General features: G+C 41.3%; 1 protein-coding gene across 7 annotated transcripts in view; it reads left to right on the forward strand.

Annotated features, from left to right (window-relative positions):
* Positions 1-382: 382 nt before the first annotated feature.
* elavl4 (ELAV like neuron-specific RNA binding protein 4) overlaps positions 383-22278 on the forward strand; it is a gene marked incomplete at both ends in the record, with an annotated part of 69027 nt that continues 47131 nt past the window's right edge. For 4 of the 7 annotated variants that reach the window (XM_083887952.1, XM_083887953.1, XM_083887954.1 and 1 more), the window contains one exon: positions 16665-16688. In XM_083887952.1, the coding sequence (XP_083744078.1) occupies positions 16665-16688 (24 nt within the window). Of the gene's footprint in view, positions 494-1624; positions 1673-2378; positions 2520-16664; positions 16689-22278 lie in introns of those variants that run through there. The other 3 variants (XM_083887949.1, XM_083887950.1, XM_083887951.1) reach the window with 3 other exon arrangements.

Raw genomic sequence — 22278 nt, forward strand, 5'->3', positions numbered from 1 at the left:
GCCGCTATTAACTGGCCACTCTCCCCGCTCTGATCCAAGACAGAAAAAAGCACATTCAAAACACTGACAATAAATCCTTTGCCTCGATGATGGAGCCGCAAGTAAGACGCCAATGAGATTAGCATTAGTGCACACATTGATTATCACTCTAGCAGCAGTTCTCCCATAAAATGTTATTTTAGATTATTTTCTTTTAAATCAAACTTCAAATTTCATGAATATCTGCACTTTTTGCTTGATGCCGACACAGAATACGATGAGTCATTATTCTGAAGGATTCTTTAAGGATGTAGTGATTCATATTCTTGGCTCACATTTCCCTAATTTCTTCTTCTTTTTTTTCCCCCTGTGTTTGTTTGCGCTGTAGCTGGGATCTCCTGCCATGCTTGTGACAAGCTGCTTCGTCATTTCTGTGCCACACCCTGCTGAGGAGAAGGACAACCATCTGACCTTGATGCTCGCATCAGCCCAACCCTCGCTTTTTTCCTGTCTGGTTGCTATTACTGAGAGGTACCCGTCATTTCCACTCTGTTGAGTTGTCTTGATAGAGTGCGGCTGTTATTAGATTCCATTACTTTACTAAATAGCTGTCAAAAAACACATACAAGAAAGTTTTAGATGCTTTCTTTCCCTTAAAGTCTTTGGTAGTCCATTTCCACACTTGGATCCACATCAATTTTGTGAAAGCCATTAGTGAAAGTCAAAACAAAAAAACGGATCCATTTACTCAGCTTGATTTACATTTGATCTTATCAGCGATTGACCGTTACATTAATGCAAATGCTTTTTTATAATAGTCTACCTGTGTCTTATAAACACAGATGAAAACATGAGAGGAAACACTAAAAGATAGGAGTGGCACAGAGAGGAAGGGATGTGGCAGTGACGGTGTCGTTGTAAGAACAGTCTTCCCACCTTGTGGCAGCACAGTGAACTGTCGCTGCATCACTGTGTGAGCAATAGGGGCAGAGAGAGAGAGGAGAGCGAATGATGCAAAGGGAGATGGAGGAAGAGAGGTAGAGCGAAATAGGAAGGGAGGGAGAGCAAAGGAGAGAGCCACAGTGAGTGATACAGCAAGAGAGAGAGAAAGAGAGAGAGAGAGCAAAAGGGAGGGGAGTTTAAACTAAGTGCTATGTTTTGGGACAGGCTGATCTGCTAGCGAGCAGTGTGAGGATCGGAGCGTATTGTGTGAGCCAGTGTGCGGGGGACAGATAAGGAAACCAGCCAGCTCGACCCACCGTCTGCCTGACTGTCTGATTCAATGTGCTGACTCTTGGGAGATTTAAAAAAAACTGCATACTGACTCCTTAGACGTGTGCGGAGATCCTGGGCACAAACTCCACCACTATAGCTACAACCAGCCGAGGTGCATCTACAGACAGGAGAGAGAGAGACAAAAAAATAAGAGGACTGAAAAATCACAACTCCAAAATCAGAAAATTTAAGAGGATTTTTTTATCCCCCCCTTTTTTTTTTCAATTGATTTAATTTTTTTTCTTTCTTTCTCTTTTGTGTTCCCGGGACTGACTCCCAGCCATTGACAAAAAAAAGGGGGAGCGAGCAAAGAACTGAAGACAATCTGAAAACAAAAGGACCGAACGAAACAAAAACACTGAATCTGAACATGTTCGAAATAAGCCGAACACTCAACGCCGCTTTGTTGAGCAATGAGGTAAAGAGATTTGGATTTGCTTCTTTCTCCACACCTCACTTGTATGTGTCTGCTGCCAACCATTCTGTCATGTGTGTTATTGTATGTATGTGCATGTGTGTGTGTCGGGACACCTCAGTATGTTCATGTAGCCAGAAGGCATATAGTGGATGATTGATAACTGCTGCTGTTTATTATATTTCTCTAGCACGATGGTCAGTACACATAAAAAGGGACTGCTACACTTCTCACACTCATCCTGGCTTGTAATAATAAATGGAGAGCTATTGTTTCGACTTTAAATTTCCACGATTGTAACAAAACCAAGGTAGCTTTCAAAATCCATCATAGGTAGGATTGCTTGTGAAATTGCCCACCTGGGGCTAAAATTGTATGTGTGACTTCATGTGCACGCACAGTGCGTCTGTGAGCGTATGTGTGTGTATGTCCACACGTGCATTTGTGTGAGAGCAAAGCGTTCTGTAATCCCCTCTACCTCCTCTTTCTACATGTCCCCCCCCCCACACACTACTCCATCCTTTACCTTTTGTCCTTCCAACCTGCTGTTTTCCTTCCCTTCTTTCACACCCCTTCCCTCTCTCTCTCTCTCTCTCTCTCTCTCTCTCTCTCTCTCTCTCGCTCTCTCTCTCTCTCTGATTTCCCTCTCTCTCTCTCACCTCCCATCTCCTCCTGTGCCTGTGTATGAGTGTGTGTGTTTTGTGAGCAGCATCTCAAGATGATGGCGAGGTACGGGCAGCTCTCGGGACTAGCAGCCAGTGGCGTGGGCTCCGTCCCCGAGACGCACTCGCCGCTATTTCCCAGGGATCTCCTGTCATCGCCAGCCCAGATGGGCTTCAGGTCACCCTTGGTAAGAGGATAGACAGACCGATATATATCTTCATCTCTTAATGAGCACAGGCAGAAATAATTATCAAGAAAAGAATACTGGCGAAAATGGTGTGAGTGGTATTTAATAGAAGTGTGAATCTGTCCGAGTGTGTTTGACCAAAAGAGCAGAAGGAGAGTAACTCAATCGTGGGATTGTGCCTGTATCCCCAATGGATATTATTAATAAATATTAACATTGTTGTGTTTGCTCAATTATACGGACGCCTAGTCTGTCTTTAGCCTCTGCCAGTCAGACTGTTGTCGAGGGAATTTATCGTGTTTTTGTGTGCGTGTGTGTGTATGCATGCATGACTGAGTGTGCGTTCATATGGGTAATATGTTTCATGTGTTGTATATTGTGACTTTTGTGAGCTATATGCAACATTCAATGTTTGCATTTGTCCTTTGATAACCAATGTGTTTTGTACGTATGTAATTAGTAATCTTTTGTAATTATTATTATTTTAAAAAAGTTGATATGAGATCATTTGCAAGTGGAATAGGTTTTCCCAGCACCCCTAGGAGATATTGTGTAAGATGACAGATTTCAAATTACATTTTGATCATAACTATCAATCTAATACAATGCGTGTCAACATCTGACAAGTCACATTAGCAAAGGAAGCAGCAGCAAGAGTTGATAGATGGGATATTTTTTCACTTTGCCATTTACATAGAAAAGGTTACTTTGCGAGAGAGAGGGAATGAGAAAACCCCGAGTGTTTAGGCAAAAAAGCGTTGTGAGAAAATCCCTGACTCGCAGCATTAAAGCGACATGAAGCTGTGGGTGTCTAATCCACTATGGGCTCTTCATTGGTTCGGCTTCTCTTCAAACTGGCTCAGATCCACACCCCAGAGCCTCCCGGAAGCCTTCAGAACCCACTGTCATGCTGCTGACTGTACCTTGGGGTTTCTGTCAACTATATGCAAATGCTCCGCAAGGATAAGCGTTGAATTGCGTCTGTGAGGAGTTGGGCTTCAAAAATGTTCTTTCAGATTCAGAATTCTCGACAGAAGTTCAAAGACGTTTGTCCAGTCATTTTGTTGTTATTATACAGCACGCTAAATGACTGTGTTTCCCACTGCCCATTTCCTCTGATAACAGTGTTATCTGCTGTTTGCATAAAGCTGCTGAATCATATTTTTTTTCATTGGAACCAAAGGAACTAATTAGCTGGATTTATTGTATAAATATGATTGACGTTTTCACATAATTTAAAGCATCTTATCAGCATCGTATAAGACGTTATAGGAGGTTATTATTATGCCAGTCAAATCCAAGGTGTAAAATATTGATAAGGCAACTGGTTGCACACAATGTCAAATGTAAGAATATAAATGAAGCACAGGCAAAACAGGCATTCAGAAAATTGTTATTAGTCACTGAATGAGAATGAGTTCGATATACATGGTTACATTTCTGGTAAAATGGTTTGGTGATAGTTACATTTGCAGAACGTGCACATTTGTCATCATCATGTTGATGAGGCGTGTTCTCTCTGTGGGTGTGTGTGTGTGCGTGTGTGCATGTGTGTGCGTGTGCGGGGGCGAGCGAGCGCATATGCTCTTGTATGGGTTTAAAAAATGTGCTTGTGTGTGTGTGTGCACATGATTACCCTGGTTAAAAAAGAGCATCGTTATAGTGATTAATGGTGCCTTCATTAAGCACAGCAAGATCATTTGCATACATTAGATAAATGTGCTGGAAGATTACGGTGGCTTTGGTGTGTAAAGCCTCAAAAGCAGCATCATATTTTTTTTTATCTCAGTGCTATCAAAAGGAAATAGAACCCGATAGCAGTGGCGAAAAAACACTGTTGTTTATATCGAAAAGAGAGGAAATGAATGATTTCCTCTCACATTCCGTTATTTTATCAATTAATCCTTGAAACATTTGTGTAAAATTACTATTCACAAATGAGCAGCTACCATGCATCTCCATTTAATGCACCACTGCATGAAATGAAAGCTTTGATAAATGGATAAATGAACGAAAAATGCTGAATTATTTGGTCCTCCAACACAGATTTTGCCTGAAGCAAAGTTACCATTACTTCTCCTGGCAACATTTCGTGTGTTTGTGCGTCGTGTGTGCTCATGTTTCTCAGGCGTGCTTCACGTGTTTTATGTGTGTAGGAAGGCACATTTAAACAGCACTCAAATCAATCTAATCCTAACCCCATCAAAAGAATAGATGGATGAAATGACTCTGATATTTCTGTGTTCAAACTGAACATGCGCAATATCATTTTTTACAACATTCGAACGATGAGGTTTATCCCATAAATGTCACCTATGAGGAAGCTGATAAAATTAAGATGAAAATGTGGGCAAAAAAGAAACTGTAAATTATTTGTTAATTCAGTCACTGCAATCTAATTTCCACGAGCCCACGTCTAAAAACCTGCAGTGCACTGTTTTAGAGCTGAATGCTGTTAATTTGTAGAAAGCTCCACTGATTACTCACTGCAGGCAGCTGTCGTTCTTTATGTGACACGAGACTTTGTTTGACAACTCCAATCATTTCTGTTTCAGCGTTTAAAAAGAAAGGAGAAAAAAAAAAAGGTAGCATTTCAGGCCTGCCTGGCAAATGTGTGTAGCTACGGCATATTAGCATCCAGGAGATAGAGGTCATCTCTATTTCATAATAATGATTAGCTTCTTCCATCTGCTGCTCTGTAGCAGTTCCTCTTGCCTTGATTGCAGTGTTCTCTATATCAAGGAAATTAGTTCATTTATGCTCCATAACACAGTTGTCAGTGAGGCACGAGCAGGTGCAGCAGACTGAATGACGCCACAAATAGCAATAATAATAATAATAATAATGATAAAATAGAGATCAAAAATGTGCGCTTACTAAACAACAATGATGACTGATGAATACACAACTGGCATTTTAAATGTTAATGTGAAGTGCTTCTTTTTTAAAACACATGACTGCATCACATAAGATCGCAGTTTTTTTTTGTTTGTTTTTTTTTGGGGGGGGGGGGGGGGTTGGGTAGCCGCTATGAGGTATGGTAAAAAAAAATTGCTTTTAAATCATATCATCCTTATAGCATATATAGATACTGGAGCAGGTTGCTCTGTGTACATGCGCCATCATTTGAACACAGCCCTTTCTGCCTTGTGTGTGTGTGTGTGTGCATGTGTACAGCATGTCATGTTTGCACTTGATATGAGCACATGTGGTGTGTCTGTTATGGGGGAACACAGAGAGGCTGAGAGACACTGTGAGGGGGGCCTGAAGCGTGTGTGTGTGTGTGTGTGTGTGTGCGTGTGCTGGCCACCAGTGCTGCAGGGAGGGCCTAGTGATCAGCAGCTGAGCCTGTGTCCCGCTGGGAGCCATCACTGCAGAATAGAGCAGGTGTCTGCAGGCTCATGCACAGATACACACACACACACACACACACACACACACACACACACACACACTGTAAAGCTATACTCTCTCTCTCTTTCCCTGACTTCTTTTTGTACACACACACACACACACACACACACACACACAACCCCGGCAAATTAATCTGTCCACAGGGTGCCTTTTTAGCGCGTACTTTATCGCACATTACCATGTTTTTGATTACCTGCTTTTCATACCATCAACTCTTAAGACAGAACTCAAAAAAGAAAAAGCAAAAGATGTGGATTTGATCCACAGACAATAGAAAATTCTCCACAACCGAGTGCTGCGTCAACACAAGCGCCCACACCCAGCCAAAGGTCACCTTTCTGTGAGCGGGTACTTTGACCTGACGGTAATGAGCTGTAATTTCACCTATATACAGGCGCGATGCAGGGCTCAGGTGTTGTGCATCGACTCAATGTTCTCCTGAATGTGTCTTGACATTCATGACAAAACAGCAGTTGCACGCACGCACGTCATGTCAATTTAACAAACAATCACTGGGTAATTATTATAGATGTGGGCGAGGAGCACACCCCATAATCCGACTATAAACAAAGGGGTTGCCCCCATGAACAAAAACACCAAAGCAGAAGATTTGAACCCTGTTATTATCCCCACACTGATTAACATAACTAAATATAATATGGGCTCCAGTCCCCACGCAGCCCTCTTAACATAAGCACTATAGCTAAAGGATGGATGGATTTCAGTTTTCTGATTATCTTTGTAAATACCATAATAAAAAAGGGAGAATTCCAATTGCAATCTGTTAAAAGTAAACAAAATACAGCTTCTATGAAGCCACAGATTGCATTTTTAGACAGGGTCCTTGAGGTAATACAAAAACATAAAAGTAGAGGGGAAAAAAAGACAAAATTTCACCCACAATACAAAAACATACAGGCACAGATAATTATCACAGTTTATGTTGTGATGAATTTCTGTCTTGGGCAGAAAAATGGGATTCACCTGAAGCCATATCGGCCACATGTGTGCCGTTAAAAAAAAAAGAAATAACTTCTGATCATTTTTCTTCGTTAATTCAAAAACGATTAATATCCTCGTGCTGCTCTTTTGTCTGGTAAATGAAAGAATTTAATTTCAGGGACAAAATGTGTCGCTTCTCCCGGACAATGTTTTCCCATCTTGTTGCAGGTGTTGCCTTCAGTTTAAAAAAGATAAATGTCGTTTCAGTGGAGCCTAAGGTTTGCTTTAAGGAGCAATGTCTCGGGTGGTGCGGGTCGACTAAATTAATTACTAAATTGACGTCGGCGTATATTGTACATACAATATGTCATCCTTACGCACCTTGACAAAAGAGGTATTAGTCAGTGTAAGCCCTTCACTGACCTGCCTGTCTGCGATAATCTCACTCATATGGCTTCATATGTCATCTCCTTCAAAATAGACACGTATTCATTATAATCTGCTGATAGAGGAGACAGCAAATCAAATCCTGTTGTTTTTGTTTCCCCCTTAAAGAAAATGAATGCATAGCGTATGGCACATTTTGTGGGTAATGTTGTCTGTCCACACACTATCTGGCAGTCATTTTAAGAACGACGTGAGGAAACGTGCCTTATTGTTGACAGCTCGGAGCCTGTTGATGCTGAGCTGACAAAACGCTGCCAATGCTTGAGTGATTGTCTGCGCCGGGGATCCTGGCATGTTGATGAACAACACTTCTTTTTTCTTTTTTTTCTTTTTTTTTTTCCTCCTCTCAGAAGTGATACTTTCAAAGTCAGTGCATTTTCATTGATTCACTAATTGCTGTAGGGTCGAGGCAAAGTATCTCCTGTCGCCATGAATAAATCATGTACGGTTGACTCGTGCATTAGCGCTGATGAGTGACCAGTGAAGTTACAGTAGCTGGAAACTGGTTCCGCTGGGAGGTTTTTCAGTAATAGAGGCGCCTACGGGCTTCGTGTTCTGAAAATAGCATGTGATAGTTTTATTTTTCAACTGAAATGAAAGGTTAAGATATTGGGAAAAAAATTATGAAAAATATTTTCAAATACTATAATCTGATATTTTTATCCAAGGGGTTGCTAAGTGGTTCCTTGACACGACGATGAGTTACGACAACAGCATCATCATTATCTGCTAAACCCTCACACCCATTAATAATTAACGTATTCTAACAGCAGCAGTCAACTTTACCTTGGAGTGTGTGTTGAGCCAAAACATTAACGATTCGAACGGAAAGTGAGCTAATTCACAGAAATACATGGAAGAGAGATACTGTGTCTGTAAAGTAAATATATTTTTGTGTTTTTAATGGCTTAATTTATCGTTATGCAGCATGTTTACTCATAACAGGACCAATGCGTTTTATACACAATAGGTATTTTATTATTGCAACATAATTGAATAGCTTATTTTCACATCAAATGTTTTTAAATTCACAAACTGACTGAAACGTGTATCCAAGCATGGAGGCATTTACGCAGAAACGTGCTGGAGTTTGTCGTGTTGTGCACTGCCCACTTGCTTTTCTTCAGGCATGAGAAAGGGCAGTTAAGCATGAAGTGACATTTGGAGAACTGGATTTGTGCAGCGTGGGCATGTTCTGGTCCAGCCCTGCAAAAGGACTCTGGATGTGACTGATTTCTTAAAGGTTATTTTTTTATCAAAAGTCACAGTGCAGTCATTTATGCAGATCTGATAGTGTGAGAGTTCTGATGAGGTTTTCAAATATCATTACACATGGCAGTGGGTGTTTTAACTACTCTACCTTTTTTTCCACTTCAGGTCTGAATATGGAATTTAGTGAAAGAAGGAAAAATGTGTCTTTTCAGCAGAGATATGCGCTACGACAGAAATATCTAAATTAAAGAATGCAAATGGCTGAGGAGCCACAGGAGAACATTAAAAGGGATGTGCAGTGTATTTTTTTGTTACTGTGTGTGTGTGTGTGTGTGTGTGTAAGTGAGATGAAATACTCTACCAGATGGACCACAGCAGTCGCCCTGTGAACATGAATGTACCCCAACCAGGATCAAACGCAAATTGAGTGGCCACCCCCTCCCCCAAATGCCCACCGATGATCAACAGACCTGCCATACGATACTGTAGCATGACCACTGGTTCATTTTAAGTCCAAATCTAAAACCCCACAAAAAGGTTTGTGGTTACTCTGATACTAATCGATAATTAAAATGTTTTTTTTTTATCAAATTAGAAACCCATTTGCAACAGTATCAACCAGAAAAGCACTCGGAGAGCGCAGACCTCCACCGAGGCAGCTCAGTGCCTACAAAATAGCGATAAAAATATACAAATAGTGATAGCGTAGTGACAGACAGACAGACAAACTCGAAAACAAATACCTCCTTGGCGGAGGTCAATAACATCAGAAGCTGAACATGTGAAGGTGTGCTCCCAAGTGCTGCTACTAAAGAGCCTTCACAACCAGTTTTAGTTAAAAAATAAAAGCGCTGTTTTGAAGTATTTTGCATAAAAGGCAAACACAGGCACCTGACAATGCAATCAGCCTATTGTATACACAAACAATGCTACAAGGTTGAAAGGCACAAACAACTTAAAAATAGTGTTGATGTTATTTGCCTCGTCATGCCTATAAAATTGTTGGTCATTTGTTTGTGGTATCGAAAATTATATTCAGTATTTTTCTTGGTATCACTGTCGAATTTGGAATTCTCCTATCGTGACAGCCCTATTTACTATACGTCTGTGACAGTTACCAACACGACTAAACTTCTAGATCAGTGTATGAGCTGCTGGCCTGCTAAATTTGAATGTCAACCCATACTGTGGACCACTCTGTTGTCCAAATGGACACTAATCCACCAGAGTGCTATTGAGAATACACTCTTGGTGCCAGAGCACATGCCAAACCCAACAGCCAATGCACAGCTAAGCCACTCTGGGCACTTCCACAAACCTTCTCTCATTTGTGTTAGGCTATAGCCTAAAGGACCCATTATAATTCCATTATATTTCCATGGGGTCCAGTGTGTAAAATGTGGGTGAAATTCTTTTCTATTCATAAAGTAGTTCATAAAGGACAAACTAAGCTATTTTGAGTTGTGATGCTAACTGAAAGCTACATAGGTTCAACACACTTGGTAAGGAATGGTGAGGAGCTTGATATTCAGCTGCAGCACGCAACTTCACCAACAAATTTGACACACTGTACCTTTAAAAAACGTGACTCCTTACATTTATTAATTTTACTCCGTAAAAGAAATTGTGGGTTTTTTCTCCAGACAAACAAATCCATCAACACAACAACAAATCACTTCAGCCTCAGTACTATTCTGAAACACATCTGCAAAAGTGGGAGTTTGTTTCTGCGGTTTACACAGCATCCCAGCAAGCGTTCACTTGCTGCTGCACCAGAAGAGACGGAGCGTTCAGCCCGAGCTTTCAAACATTCCCCCGTCACATCTTTACAGTCAGCAAAGCTCCAGCTGTACCAAACAGCTTTGAGTTAAAGTGGAAGAAAGTGTCTGTGACAAATGCAGCACAGCCTTGTTTCAGGATCAGCATGATGAATTCATTTGGGATCTGAAGAGGTTCTACCAGGGAGAGTGACACAGGCAGGGGTTAAGCTGGCGGTGTATCATGCCCACTCACATCCAGGGAAGAGTATGTTGGAATGCAAGTTGAATTTTGCCAAAGTACTTGTCTTAAACCTTGAAAACGAAAGGCCTGCTGCAGCGGATTCCGTGTTTTCGAGTGAAAAGATGACACAAACCAAAGTGTCAGCTATTTATTTGCTCGAAATGACAATGAGGAACAATATAGCGTCGAGCCACATACAAAGGAATGTCTCATATTCAGTCTCCATCTGAATATTTTCACCCCTTTTAGTTTGATTGTCAGCAGATGTCTATAGATGGATATGTGTGGCTTTGAAATGATGAGCAAATGATTAGATGTTTTGATAATTTGCATATTTTACCATAGCAAAGACTCTCCAAACACAAATTCAACTATATCCGAAAATCTAACCACCATTACCACCTGCGACTTCTACTTGAGGACAACACAAAACAGCTTTTGTGTGTGTGTGTGCGTTACATTATTGTCATGGCACAGTTTTTGAAGCAAACGACACAAGGTGATTTGACTGAACGTAGAGCGACATAGCAAGTGCACCGTTCGCTTCTGATCATGAGACGAACAAAAGTCCGTGTCCATACGTATCCGCATGTCATCCACGAAAAGCTGTTACCGAAAAGCAAACAACAAACGAATACACGGATCTGCGGCTACAGCTGCATCGTGTTAATAGCTGTCTGGGATTCGGTGATGCTGGGTTTGTCACTGGGCAGCTAGACAGGCAAGATGAAGGCTATGATTCTCATTTGTTGATTGTTACCGGCAGAGGGTGGACACCTGCCAGGAAAGAGGCTATCATCAGACTGAGTAGCACAGCAAGATGGTACTACTGCCAGAACTTCAATAGAGCAACTAAATCTCTCCTTCAAGGGCAAATCAAAAAGAGCCTCAGAGAGCTGCGGCATACTGAGGAGTGGGTTTCCGGTCTATTAAATATATTTGTTTGTTTTACTGCACAGACTGCTGTGAGTGTTTGCACTGAAATCTGTTGTTGCCATACACTGCTAATTCAGCATATTGTTTGCATCAATACGCTCTGAGAGGCAGAGATCACTTTTGCTGCCAGACATAAGTTTTCATCCACTTGTTAATAAACGAGGTATTTTCTTTCATCACTTGAAGGTAACACCTCTGCTGTCATCCTCACTTCTACTCCTCAAAATAGAAGGCTCATTATGCAGAGTGAAACATGAGACAGGTGTTGAAACACTGCATCTGGCAGTTGACGAGAAAACCGTGAGCACCCACAATTATCACACTCTGCACACTTAATATTCAAACCATAGTGTGTGTACGCTATTCTTTACCTTCTCTTTCGCACTTTGTATTTCAAACACTTGTGTACAGTGCTGTGTATATGAATACATACTGTATGTGTGTTGAGGAGTTGTCTGAAGCTGGCGACTCGGTGCGGACAAGCTGTGATTTCTAAGGGCGTGGCAGAGCAACAGCTCAGAAGAAGCAGAGTGAGTAAGAGGGACAAAGCGGTCTGCAGTTAATCCATTAAGGTCGGCGAAGAGGAGGGGTTTAGGGTGGAGACACGGGGCAGAAACGGAGGGCAGGAGGAGTTTGTGTCAATTAGCCTGTTCTCTGCTTTCACATTATTTACAGACTGAAGCACAATTCTGAGGTGCGGCCGTTAAAAGGGCACCAGCACAGTCGTCAATGTACTAGACTGTGACGCACTTCATGAACCGAAATATCATGCGTGGTGTTACTTATGAAAGTGCGATTTGAGTGTGTGTGTGTTGCACAGGAGTGTGTGCTTTTAAGGCTGTGAACCACAGCCAATTGTTGGGATGGGATTCCACATTGCCGACAGTAGCTCGTCTTCCTGGGTTAAAGCCACAAAAGCTTTTTAACTTTCAAAACTTAACAACAGGAAATAAATATATCTTTTAAAAAAGAAAACGGTTAAGCATTAGTCATCATCTGAATGGCCTAATAATGCATGCAATTAATGCTACTAACTTTTTTTTTTTTTTTGCAAAGACAAAATAAAGCCTCTTTGACATTTCCACATTTATTTAATGCTATGTTGCATTTTGTTATTGTGGCCAAACCCACAAGCGACAAAGATATAGTGCAATATATTCTCTCACACCACACCACCTCCATCTGTCCACACACATTAACGCACAGTGTGTGTATCCTTAACCAGGACATGGCAACAACATGGTTCCATCTTTGGCGCATATCTGTATATATAAAATAACTACTCACAAACACTCACACACGGTAACACAGTGCGCTGCAAAGAGCTGATTGCATTTATAGCTAATTTGCCGAGTCGCGACAATCCCTTTCATTGGTTTGTAAAACCACGGTCCTGTGGAGCAATTTAGTAAAATGACACGCCTGTGAGAAAACCGTGGGAGCCTATTCTCACTTTCAAATCACATTCTCATTTTAGAGAAATGGTGATTTGAATTATATTACAAAGGAGGAAGGCCACCTCAAAACACTATAGTTCATGAAATAATGATCACCCGCTATATTCTTCCCCTAACATCAACAGTTAAAGTTTAGTAAATACATAAACAGAAGTGATTCTTGCCACAGATCTGGTTCGCAGTTTGTTACGATGCAAAATGAAAAAGCAACAATAAAAATCTGGCTCGGGGAGAATATTAGAGGCAGTGAGATGGAGTTTTTTTTTTTTTTGTGCTAGGTCTAACCCAAAGCCTTTATCAAACTCAAAGGTCAGAGCAGGAGGATTAATGATGGGCAGGAAACAGAGGGTTTGTTGTGTGTATTATTCCAGCCCCAAATGTTGCTTCTTTCTGCTTTTTTTTGCAACAAAGGAAAATAGATAATGCACTTCTATTTTAATTGGGTTTCTTTGGGTATCATTGTATTAAATACAGTATGATCAGTGCAAACCCCCACATTTTTCTATTCCTTTTGAAACAAAAGCAAGCCTGTTCAGCCGCTCGCTTCGTGTGTGTGTGTGTGTTATGTGTACACGTGTACCTCTTTACTGCCCTAATTGAAACTGTAGTGAGGATTCGCATTAGTATGCAATGCTCTGCTAAGCGAGCTTGCTAACTGTGGGTAAACAGACAGGTGGAGAAGTCAGGTGAGAAGGGGAGAGACTGAGCTGCAGTGCATTGTTGTCTTTGTTCATGTTTGTTCCAACGTTCATTTGGGAGCTCATTTGTGTAGCTATACGCGAGTGTGGGCACGACATTCAATATTTAGATTTGTATAAATACACATTCTATGAATATTAGTAGATAGGTGCTGGCGTATCGTTCCCTTGATTCACAATGTGGGATTAGCACTAATTATACACAGGGCATCATTTAAAAGTATTCAGACTCTGGTGATTCACACTGGGCCTGATTTTTTGTTAGTAAATGGTTTGCTCTGATATTATCGTTTTGCTTTCTTGTGTGAAGAGGTGACAAAAACAAGGGTTTTTACAAAGTGGCTGCTGATTGTTATTCTCATCACTGATTGATGTTTCACTCTTCTTATGTAATTACATGTTAAGTCTATAAAATGTCATAACATAAAATCATCAGGCAAAAATTCCCAGACTTCCACAATGACTGTATTATTATAATAATTATTGTTATTATTAATATTATTATTATGATTTTGGTTGGCTAACAACTGACAAGAAATTAACAAATCCTAATATTTGATTAACACAGAATGATCTCCTTGAAATTAATCAATAATCAAAATTGTCAGTGGCTTTTATTAGATGTATTACATTACGCGTAACTAACAGTGGATTCATAATGAAAGTTAAGGCCTCAGCAGAGAGATCACTGTCTGTCAGTATCAGGGATGATCAATGTCAGTGACTAAAGGCCGATTTACTCTTTTGTGAAAAATCTATAAATTAGGATTTGAGACATTTTTACTGGCAGAAAACAAGTACAATATGTTGTGCATCTGAGGAAAAACTTTCAAACTACTTGACGACACAGATTGTATCTCCTAGTGTGTTTGTCTTATGCATAAACATCACAGTCGATGTGTATTGAACTTCATTAGCTTACATTAGGTTTACATTGAGGAAAGTTATATTGTTGTTCAGCCCTAGCTCGGGGGAGAATTTGCAGCAGTGTGTGTCCACACATGAATGTTCTTATAGATTATAGGGTGTGGACCAACATGAATGTGTTGTGAGTGTGTTCATGTGTTTGCGTGAAGGTAGAGGCAAGTGCTGCTGCCTGGAGGTAACTCTTAAAGGAAGCAAGAGCTCCCTCTTCTTGTCTGTTGCACAAAATCAACCTGAGACAGGTTTGCTGCAGGGCCAGGAGATTAACTATGTTTGTGTTGTTTGTTTAATTACATAAAAGTGAATATTATAATGTATCTGAATGTAAAATAGTTATAATTGCATATATAATAATATAATTCGATTATAAACAAACGTGTGAGAGAAAGTGAAAGAGAGCAGTGTTGTTGTGAGTACATCCACCACCGTGCGTAAAGCTTATGCTGACAGTACATGGATACTTATTAACCGTATAATTCCGCGCGCGCACGAACATAAAAGTCACCTCCATGATGATGTTGCGCATGCCAGTTTTCTGTACTCCTCACTTCGTGGACCACACGAGTCTACCTTCTCCGCTCTCATCCGCGAGCGCACCGCCCAGTCCGCACCACCACAGCCAATGAGAGACAGCGAGTGATGTGACTGGACTTTCCGTAACTAGATTTTTTTTTTTTTTTAGGAGGGGGGGGGGGGACAGCGAGGGGTGTTTGAGTGCATTCTCATCTCTCGGCGCGTTTGTTTTTGTTTTAGTTTTGTTATTAAAGCAGCGCGAGGGTGTCTCCTCCTGTGCGCGCACTGGGACACGGCTGCAGCCTCTCCATACGCACCACTCCTCCTTTCTCTGTCGATACTACACCAACACGCCACGCCGGTGCATTCATCCATCCATCCTCTGACGCGCCGCTTCTCCTCACTGACTCCACCAACGGCTTATCACAGTTTGTCCGCCGAGAAAACCGTTACCGTCCGTAGCACGCGCCGACTCAAGAATGGTCATGGTGAGTAGGCAACTGACACATCATCACCGCTGCATTTATTCCTCCTTTTCTATCTTTGCTGTTGCCTTTATTCTGCACCGAGCTACTCTTCATATATGCAGCTCGTGCGTTCATTCATATTACATCCCATCATTTACAAAAGGTGAACTGACTGTATAATGGACTGTCCTGTGCACGTTCCCTCTTTTTTTTTACTTTTAAACATTCAAATTCAAATTATAATCCACAGACAAAAACAGGTGCTTTGATTGTACATTCAAATATTTGGACAACAAAAAAAATATGAACAAAATAGTCTCCAAATCGTGACAAATACGCGTGCGTAAAAGTGCTTGTGATAAAGAAAGAGACTCATGGAGTAAAAAGGGTGAGTGAGTGGGAAAGTCTATATACACAGTCATGTAAATGTACAGGGGATTTAACGTGAACCCAGTAATAGCTAATTTATATACAGCGCAGCTCCGGCATCCTATTACCATAAAGCGCCTGCGGCTGCAATCACTCTCCAAGAGCTGCTCTGCCCCTGCGCTGCTCTGCCCGACTCACTCAAGCACAGAGCTCAGCAGCGATTGATTGCTTTGCTGGGATTCAGAAAGTCTTTTCTCTGCCAAACCAGGCTGAGGCTGGCGTGTGCAGACTAGGGCTCAGAGCCAGCCAGCGCTGCTGCTGACAAGCAAGCCACCAAGCCAATCACAGACCCTAAGGCAGGTGGTGGTGAGGGAGAGTAGGCGGGCTCTGACCTTCCAGCTGAGCAGGCGACTGGGCGGGTGGATCTGAGGAGGGAGGGGGGGTGGGGGAGCAAGGATGGATGGAGGGAGGGAGGGGAGGCTTGCTGCAGCCCAGCACTCTCATCCAGGCTCACCACTCTCCTCTCAGCATCTGTGGAAGAAGGCGATGCTTGCTCCCCACGCCTCTAGTGCTCGCTACTAAGACTCCCAGCCACTGGAGGAGACGCAGAGTGAGGAGGAGAGTGACAATTAAAGGAGACACTGTCAGAGGAGACTCACACAGGACTTAGAGTTAGAGATAGTAGGGTATTGTCATTGCTGAGGCGTTTCTGTAGCTGTTGTGTGAGGAGAGAGAGAGAGCGAGAGATACGGCCGGCATCTCCCAATGGAGTGGAATGGGTTTAAGATGGTAAGGATGAAGCCTGACACTATACTATATACTACACATTGTGTCACTTTGGGCAGCCTGCAGGATAGAACAGATTGTAGGTGTGTGTGTGTGTGTGTGTGTGCTATCACCTCGAGTCAGTATGTGTTTCCTGGCACAGCCAAGAATGCAGTGTGAATGCTGTAAGAACTATTTGCTGTGTAGAATGTTAAGTTTGTTCCCTACAGAGGACAGATAAAGCTGAAAGGGGTTAGTCTGGCAAGCAGGACGGGGAATAGAGGGAGAAGGGTGGCAGGACAGAGCCACATATCATGCTCATAGGAGAGGTGCAGAGGCAGGAGTAGAGGTAAGAATGGATGGGGGTGGAGCAGTGGAAGGAAGGCAAGGGTTAAGTTAGGGAACAGCACCCATTTTATGTTCAAGCTTAGTCTGGAGGTATCCCCCTCCTCCTTTTTCCTGCATTTGCACCACTCTGAAATATTTACCTGTGTGTGACACAGCAGCAGAAGTTGTACGCACAAATCCGATGGTGGCGTAAGGTGGTAGGGAATCTTTTGTGACTTTTGTGGATTTGATATTCATGTATGCAGAGAAGTCCGTGTTAATTGCACGAGTCGACGTGTTATCTGTCATGCTGCTTGTGCGCTCAGTGGGTGTGTGTGTTGTCCATGTGTTGTGCCAGGAAGATGGAGTAGGAGTGTTTGGGTTGTGCGCATGCCCACAACACAAAATATGACAATGGCGTATTACATCTGCTAAGTTTAATGCCGTTTGCTACCTAAAGTGTGTGTGTGTGTGTGTGTGTCTGTGTGCATTCAATAAGGTTGAATGTATGTACGTACGGTATTGGCATAAATTAAATCCCTCTCAGTTAAATGCTCTGCTTTGCTCAGCTTCCTTACTCTCACTTTAACTTTACATCCATTCATCACATCCATGCGACACAGAGAGAGGGTGACTAATATCAGAAAGTATCAGCTTTGTTGTTTTTTTTAACCCTATCATATTACTCTCAGACAGTTTTATTTCATTGCTGAATCTGCGTCACCATTGTGAGTCAATAATACCTTGTTGAGTGGTTCTCTTACTGGCCATAAACTGGACTGACTCACTTTTCTATTTGCATGAAGAACGGTAGTGGCATTATCCATTTGTCAGCAAGTGAGTGTTCGATTGTTTGTTCACTGGCTTCTTTCCACTGGACGCAATCAAAATGCTAATTGAAAATAAAGGCAACTCCCCTGTTTTTTTGTTTTTTTTCACACGGCTCATGGGCACTAGCTGCTGCATGCTGGACAGTTAGGAACGAGAGGATGCATGGCTGGTCGTGAATGCAGTGAAGGAGTCATTGTTGTTTTTTAATGTATATAGCAGTATATGGCTCGTGAAGTGAAAGGTTTGGGGAGAGAAAAGGAACAGTGGGCGAGGGAGTGAAACAGTAGTGGAGGAATCAGATACGAGTGTGTTCCATGAAATCTCCTGATGGGAACCAGTGGGGAACCAGGACTAGACACAGGCCATCATTTTATACACACACACACACACACACACACACACACACACACACTGGCTCTATTACCCTCCGGCAGAACACCATGAGCTCCAAGGTTACACATAAAAGGATAGGGTGTGTGTGGAATTTATTAGCTACAGTGCACTAGCCGAATGTGCTTTCTGATTAAATGTAAGTGAAGATCAGAGAAATGGAAGATTGAGAGAGGTGCTTAGGTGTGTAGTGCTGAGGTGATTATAGGTCTTGATTGATAGACTTGATGTAGAAATGATAAATGATGAGCGTACAAAAAAAAAGAAGAGAAAAAAAAAAGTTGAAATAACAGGACAATGAAGGACTACTGCTTCACCAATTCAATTATACGATAGCCTGTGCTGGTGCTGCTGTGTTACAGCATTAACTGTGCGTGTTTGTAGCAGTGTGTACATGCAAATCCGAGGAGAAACTGATGTGTGTCCAGATGCAGAGTGACATGGTTAACTGGAGCCTGATTAAACACTGAGAAAAAGAGGAAGTGTTTTGAGCAGAGGGACAATAGTCTCTTCATCTTTTTTTTTTTTTACGATAAGCCTATGCTCGAGCATTAACTCGATAGGATTTACGCTGTGTCGCATAGGTGTAGAAACAGACCTTTAATTGTTTCCCATGGTGTGTTTGGAATGATTCTTTCTCCTATAGAGATATTAAAGCACACCTGCAACAAAGAGAATATGTCATTTTTAGTGTATTATGGACATTTTGTTTCTTAAATATGCAGCTGACTCACACCTATGCAATAAACTCTACCTTTGCCATGGTTACAGTGTATACTTTTTAAATGAAATCGTTTAAGAGAGGTCATCATTTAAATTTTGAAGGATGCAGTTTGTGGTGATATCAAACGGCCATGTATTTTACAGAGGTTTTTGGTTTTATTTAGCATACATCTGTATTGATATACTGTAAAATGGCTTAACAAAATGATATTCATTTCAAACATTACATCTCACACAATAGGGCTGAACAATTAATCAAACTTTTATCGAAATTCAGCCTACTGCAATTTTCAAACTACAGAAGGTGCTATATTTGTAAAACCACAATGTGTGTCTAAAATATTTGTCTCTCACAGATCTGCACACATACCACAGTGATCCTTTTAAATGTTTTTCCGAATGAAAATGAGAATAATGATGCAAAATGTACAATTTCTTCTGATGACGCGAATCATGTCAAAATAATCTCAATTAGATATTTATTCAAAATCGTCCAGCCCTACCACACATAATGTTAAAATCACACTCTCCAAAACAGTTTCAATACAAAAATAATTAATTAATTACTTTAGCAATCTATTACAGTAATGCTGTATTTATGCTGCATTTGTTGTAGCTCGGTCCAACAACAACAACTGGAGTGTCCTTCAAACATCCGAGATCTGACTGTGGTATAAAAAAAAACTGCTGTTACAGTGAAGCTGATCATCCAGGGCCAGCAATTAAAATGGCCGATAGTTTGAATAGTTTCCAGCTGTTTTCCTAAGAATCAGAAAAAGCTTACATTTAGTCTAATATAGATTGCTATAAAGTAAACTTTGTAGAAGGACAAGGGGTAAACACTAGCAGTAGAGGGCCTTTAGCAGGATGATGTCTTGTGCTGTGAGTGCTATTCAAGGAGTGGTTACACTTTCACAGTAAACAAATGGTGTGTGTGGACTTTTAAAGTCACAGTATAGTTCATGTATGCAGTTGTTAATGTGTGTGTTCCTGTGTGTGATGTATGGAACCGACTAATCACTCCACCTCTCTGGCTGTAGTAAGTAACCAAAAATATCACAGCCGTGACACATACACACTAAGTTATAGTTTTATTCAAAGAGTATTATAGTTTGGTTATATTTGCATGGTAGAATAGAAAAAGTACTAGTGTTTTTTTGAAGTGAAGTTATTTAAACAGAAATTTACCTGAGGGCATTAGGTTGTTTTTATACGAAAAAAAAAAAATGTAAACCAAGAAAAAGTCGAAGCCACAATCGCACTGGAACAATTTAGTGTCAGATCAGCAGATAATTACAATATGTGTCACATCAGTAAAAGTACAGTTTAGATCAGTAAATAAAAAAAAGGAAGTTAATTCATAGTTGTTTCCTTTTAAAATAATATTTTATGTCACCAATATACACCTATTGCATGACACTAGTATGAGTCAATTACGTTATAAATACAACGGTGGATTTTTTAAAATGTAGCTAAAATTTGATTAAGTGTGTAATGACAGCTGAAGAGGAGAATGTCATTTCTTTACACTTTAAACAAGAGGTTTTACAGCTTGTGTGTGTGTATATATATATATATATATATATATATATATAAATATATATACATTTTCTTTAAATGTCTTTTCCGCTTCCCTTTAAACAAATGCTGGATGGAAACAGTTAATGAGCCAAAAGCCTGTTTGAATAAGACATTGCTGAAACAATCTCTGTCCCAATTAGCATGCTTTGGTTTTTAAATATTCCTTTTGTGTGAAGCCTAAACACACATGAAGACGTACAAAATGGTCACGTTGAAAATTTAATAGGCTTCCACAGCAATTTCCTTCATTTATTTAGCGACCCCCCCCCCTTCCCTCCCTCCCTCCTTTTTAAAAGCTAGAAATCTGAGAGGCATGGCAAGGCATTCTGCTGTGAGGGGAGCCGCATTCACAAATACTAGACCTAATTCCTTTGGCTGCAGCTCAAACTGCTACAGACAGACACATAATCAGCTGGGGAGTGTTAGCGCCTCAGCCCACTAGCAAACACAGGGCCGAGCCCGTGTTGTGCATCGCTGCTTTTCAGAATAAATATCCTGATGGAAAATACAGTGGGAGGAAAGAGGTATTCATGTGTGTATCGCTCTTTGTTCAGTCAAAGATGCAGAAGGAGAGGAGAGCACTGGCTTTTTTAGCTACTTTACAGCTCCGTCTTTCTCTCTGCACCCCCCCCCCCCTCCCTCCCTCTCTTTGGCTCATCCTCCACTGTTCCCTGTGTGTTTTGGTATTCATACAGATGTTTGGATATGAGTGGCAGTTTCTCCTGAGACTGTGCACAAGCGGCTGACTCGTCTCATCTGCATTTTGCATCCCAGGAAAAAAAGAGAACAGAAAGCAGCGGAAAGCATCAGTAGGCACACGGGGCTGTGTGTATGTGTGTGTGTGAGTGTGTGCGCGCGTGAGAGTGAGAGATTGTGTGTGTGTACATGAGTGCGTTGCCTGTTGTTTGTTTTTTGGCAGCTTAACTGGCCCAGCGCTGTTACTGCGTGATGTTTAAAGGACGTTTCAAGGTCATACTTTCGACAGGCCTCGCCGCCTCTGACATATTAAACATTTATATATTTCTGTATTCAGATGAATTATAGATTGAACATCCAACAAAATGGCACCATTGTGCTTGGTAATAGACACTAGGGCCGACACATACAGCCTCCCTTTTTTTTAGTCCATCTCATCTCTTCAATAGCAACAATAACAGAAACCAGAAAGGGCAGAAGACACGGGTTAAATCCCACAGTGGCAGGAGAGGGTGTACAAAAAGTCCAAAGGTCAGCTGTGGTGAAAATTAAGATATGAACGACTGCACATAAAGATCCACACAAAGAGCCGTCTCCGAGTGCAGACAAAGAGGTAAATGATGCATATCTTTGGTTTTCATTTTATGAAGACCAGCAGTTACAGAGCCACAGGCTGAGATAGCAATTCAAATAATGGAGGTGTTTGTCCAAACGGGTCTGGATTCAACATATATTCCATTTTTCCTGAATAGGAAAGCGTTTCTTCCTGCACAGTATTTAACTACATGGAATTGGAAGGGCCATTATATCCTGTGCACATAAAGACTGATTAATGTCAGCAGCAGCGATGAACAGCACCTGTTCATCAAGTTGATGTGGGGTGGTGAAAGGCAGAGGAGGAAAGAATAGTGGAGAAAAATGGAAACAATGGAGGGATAGATGTGTAGTGTCTCACACATCTGCAGCTCTACAGCACATGCCGTCACGGATCGATTCACAGGATTTCATACGGCAACCAGGAGCCGCTTTCTATATGTTGCCTCAGTGGCACATACGACAGTATAAG

The sequence above is a fragment of the Microchirus variegatus genome (genome assembly GCF_963457635.1).
Source record: "Microchirus variegatus genome assembly, chromosome: 4".
Taxonomy (NCBI): Eukaryota; Metazoa; Chordata; class Actinopteri; order Pleuronectiformes; family Soleidae; genus Microchirus; species Microchirus variegatus.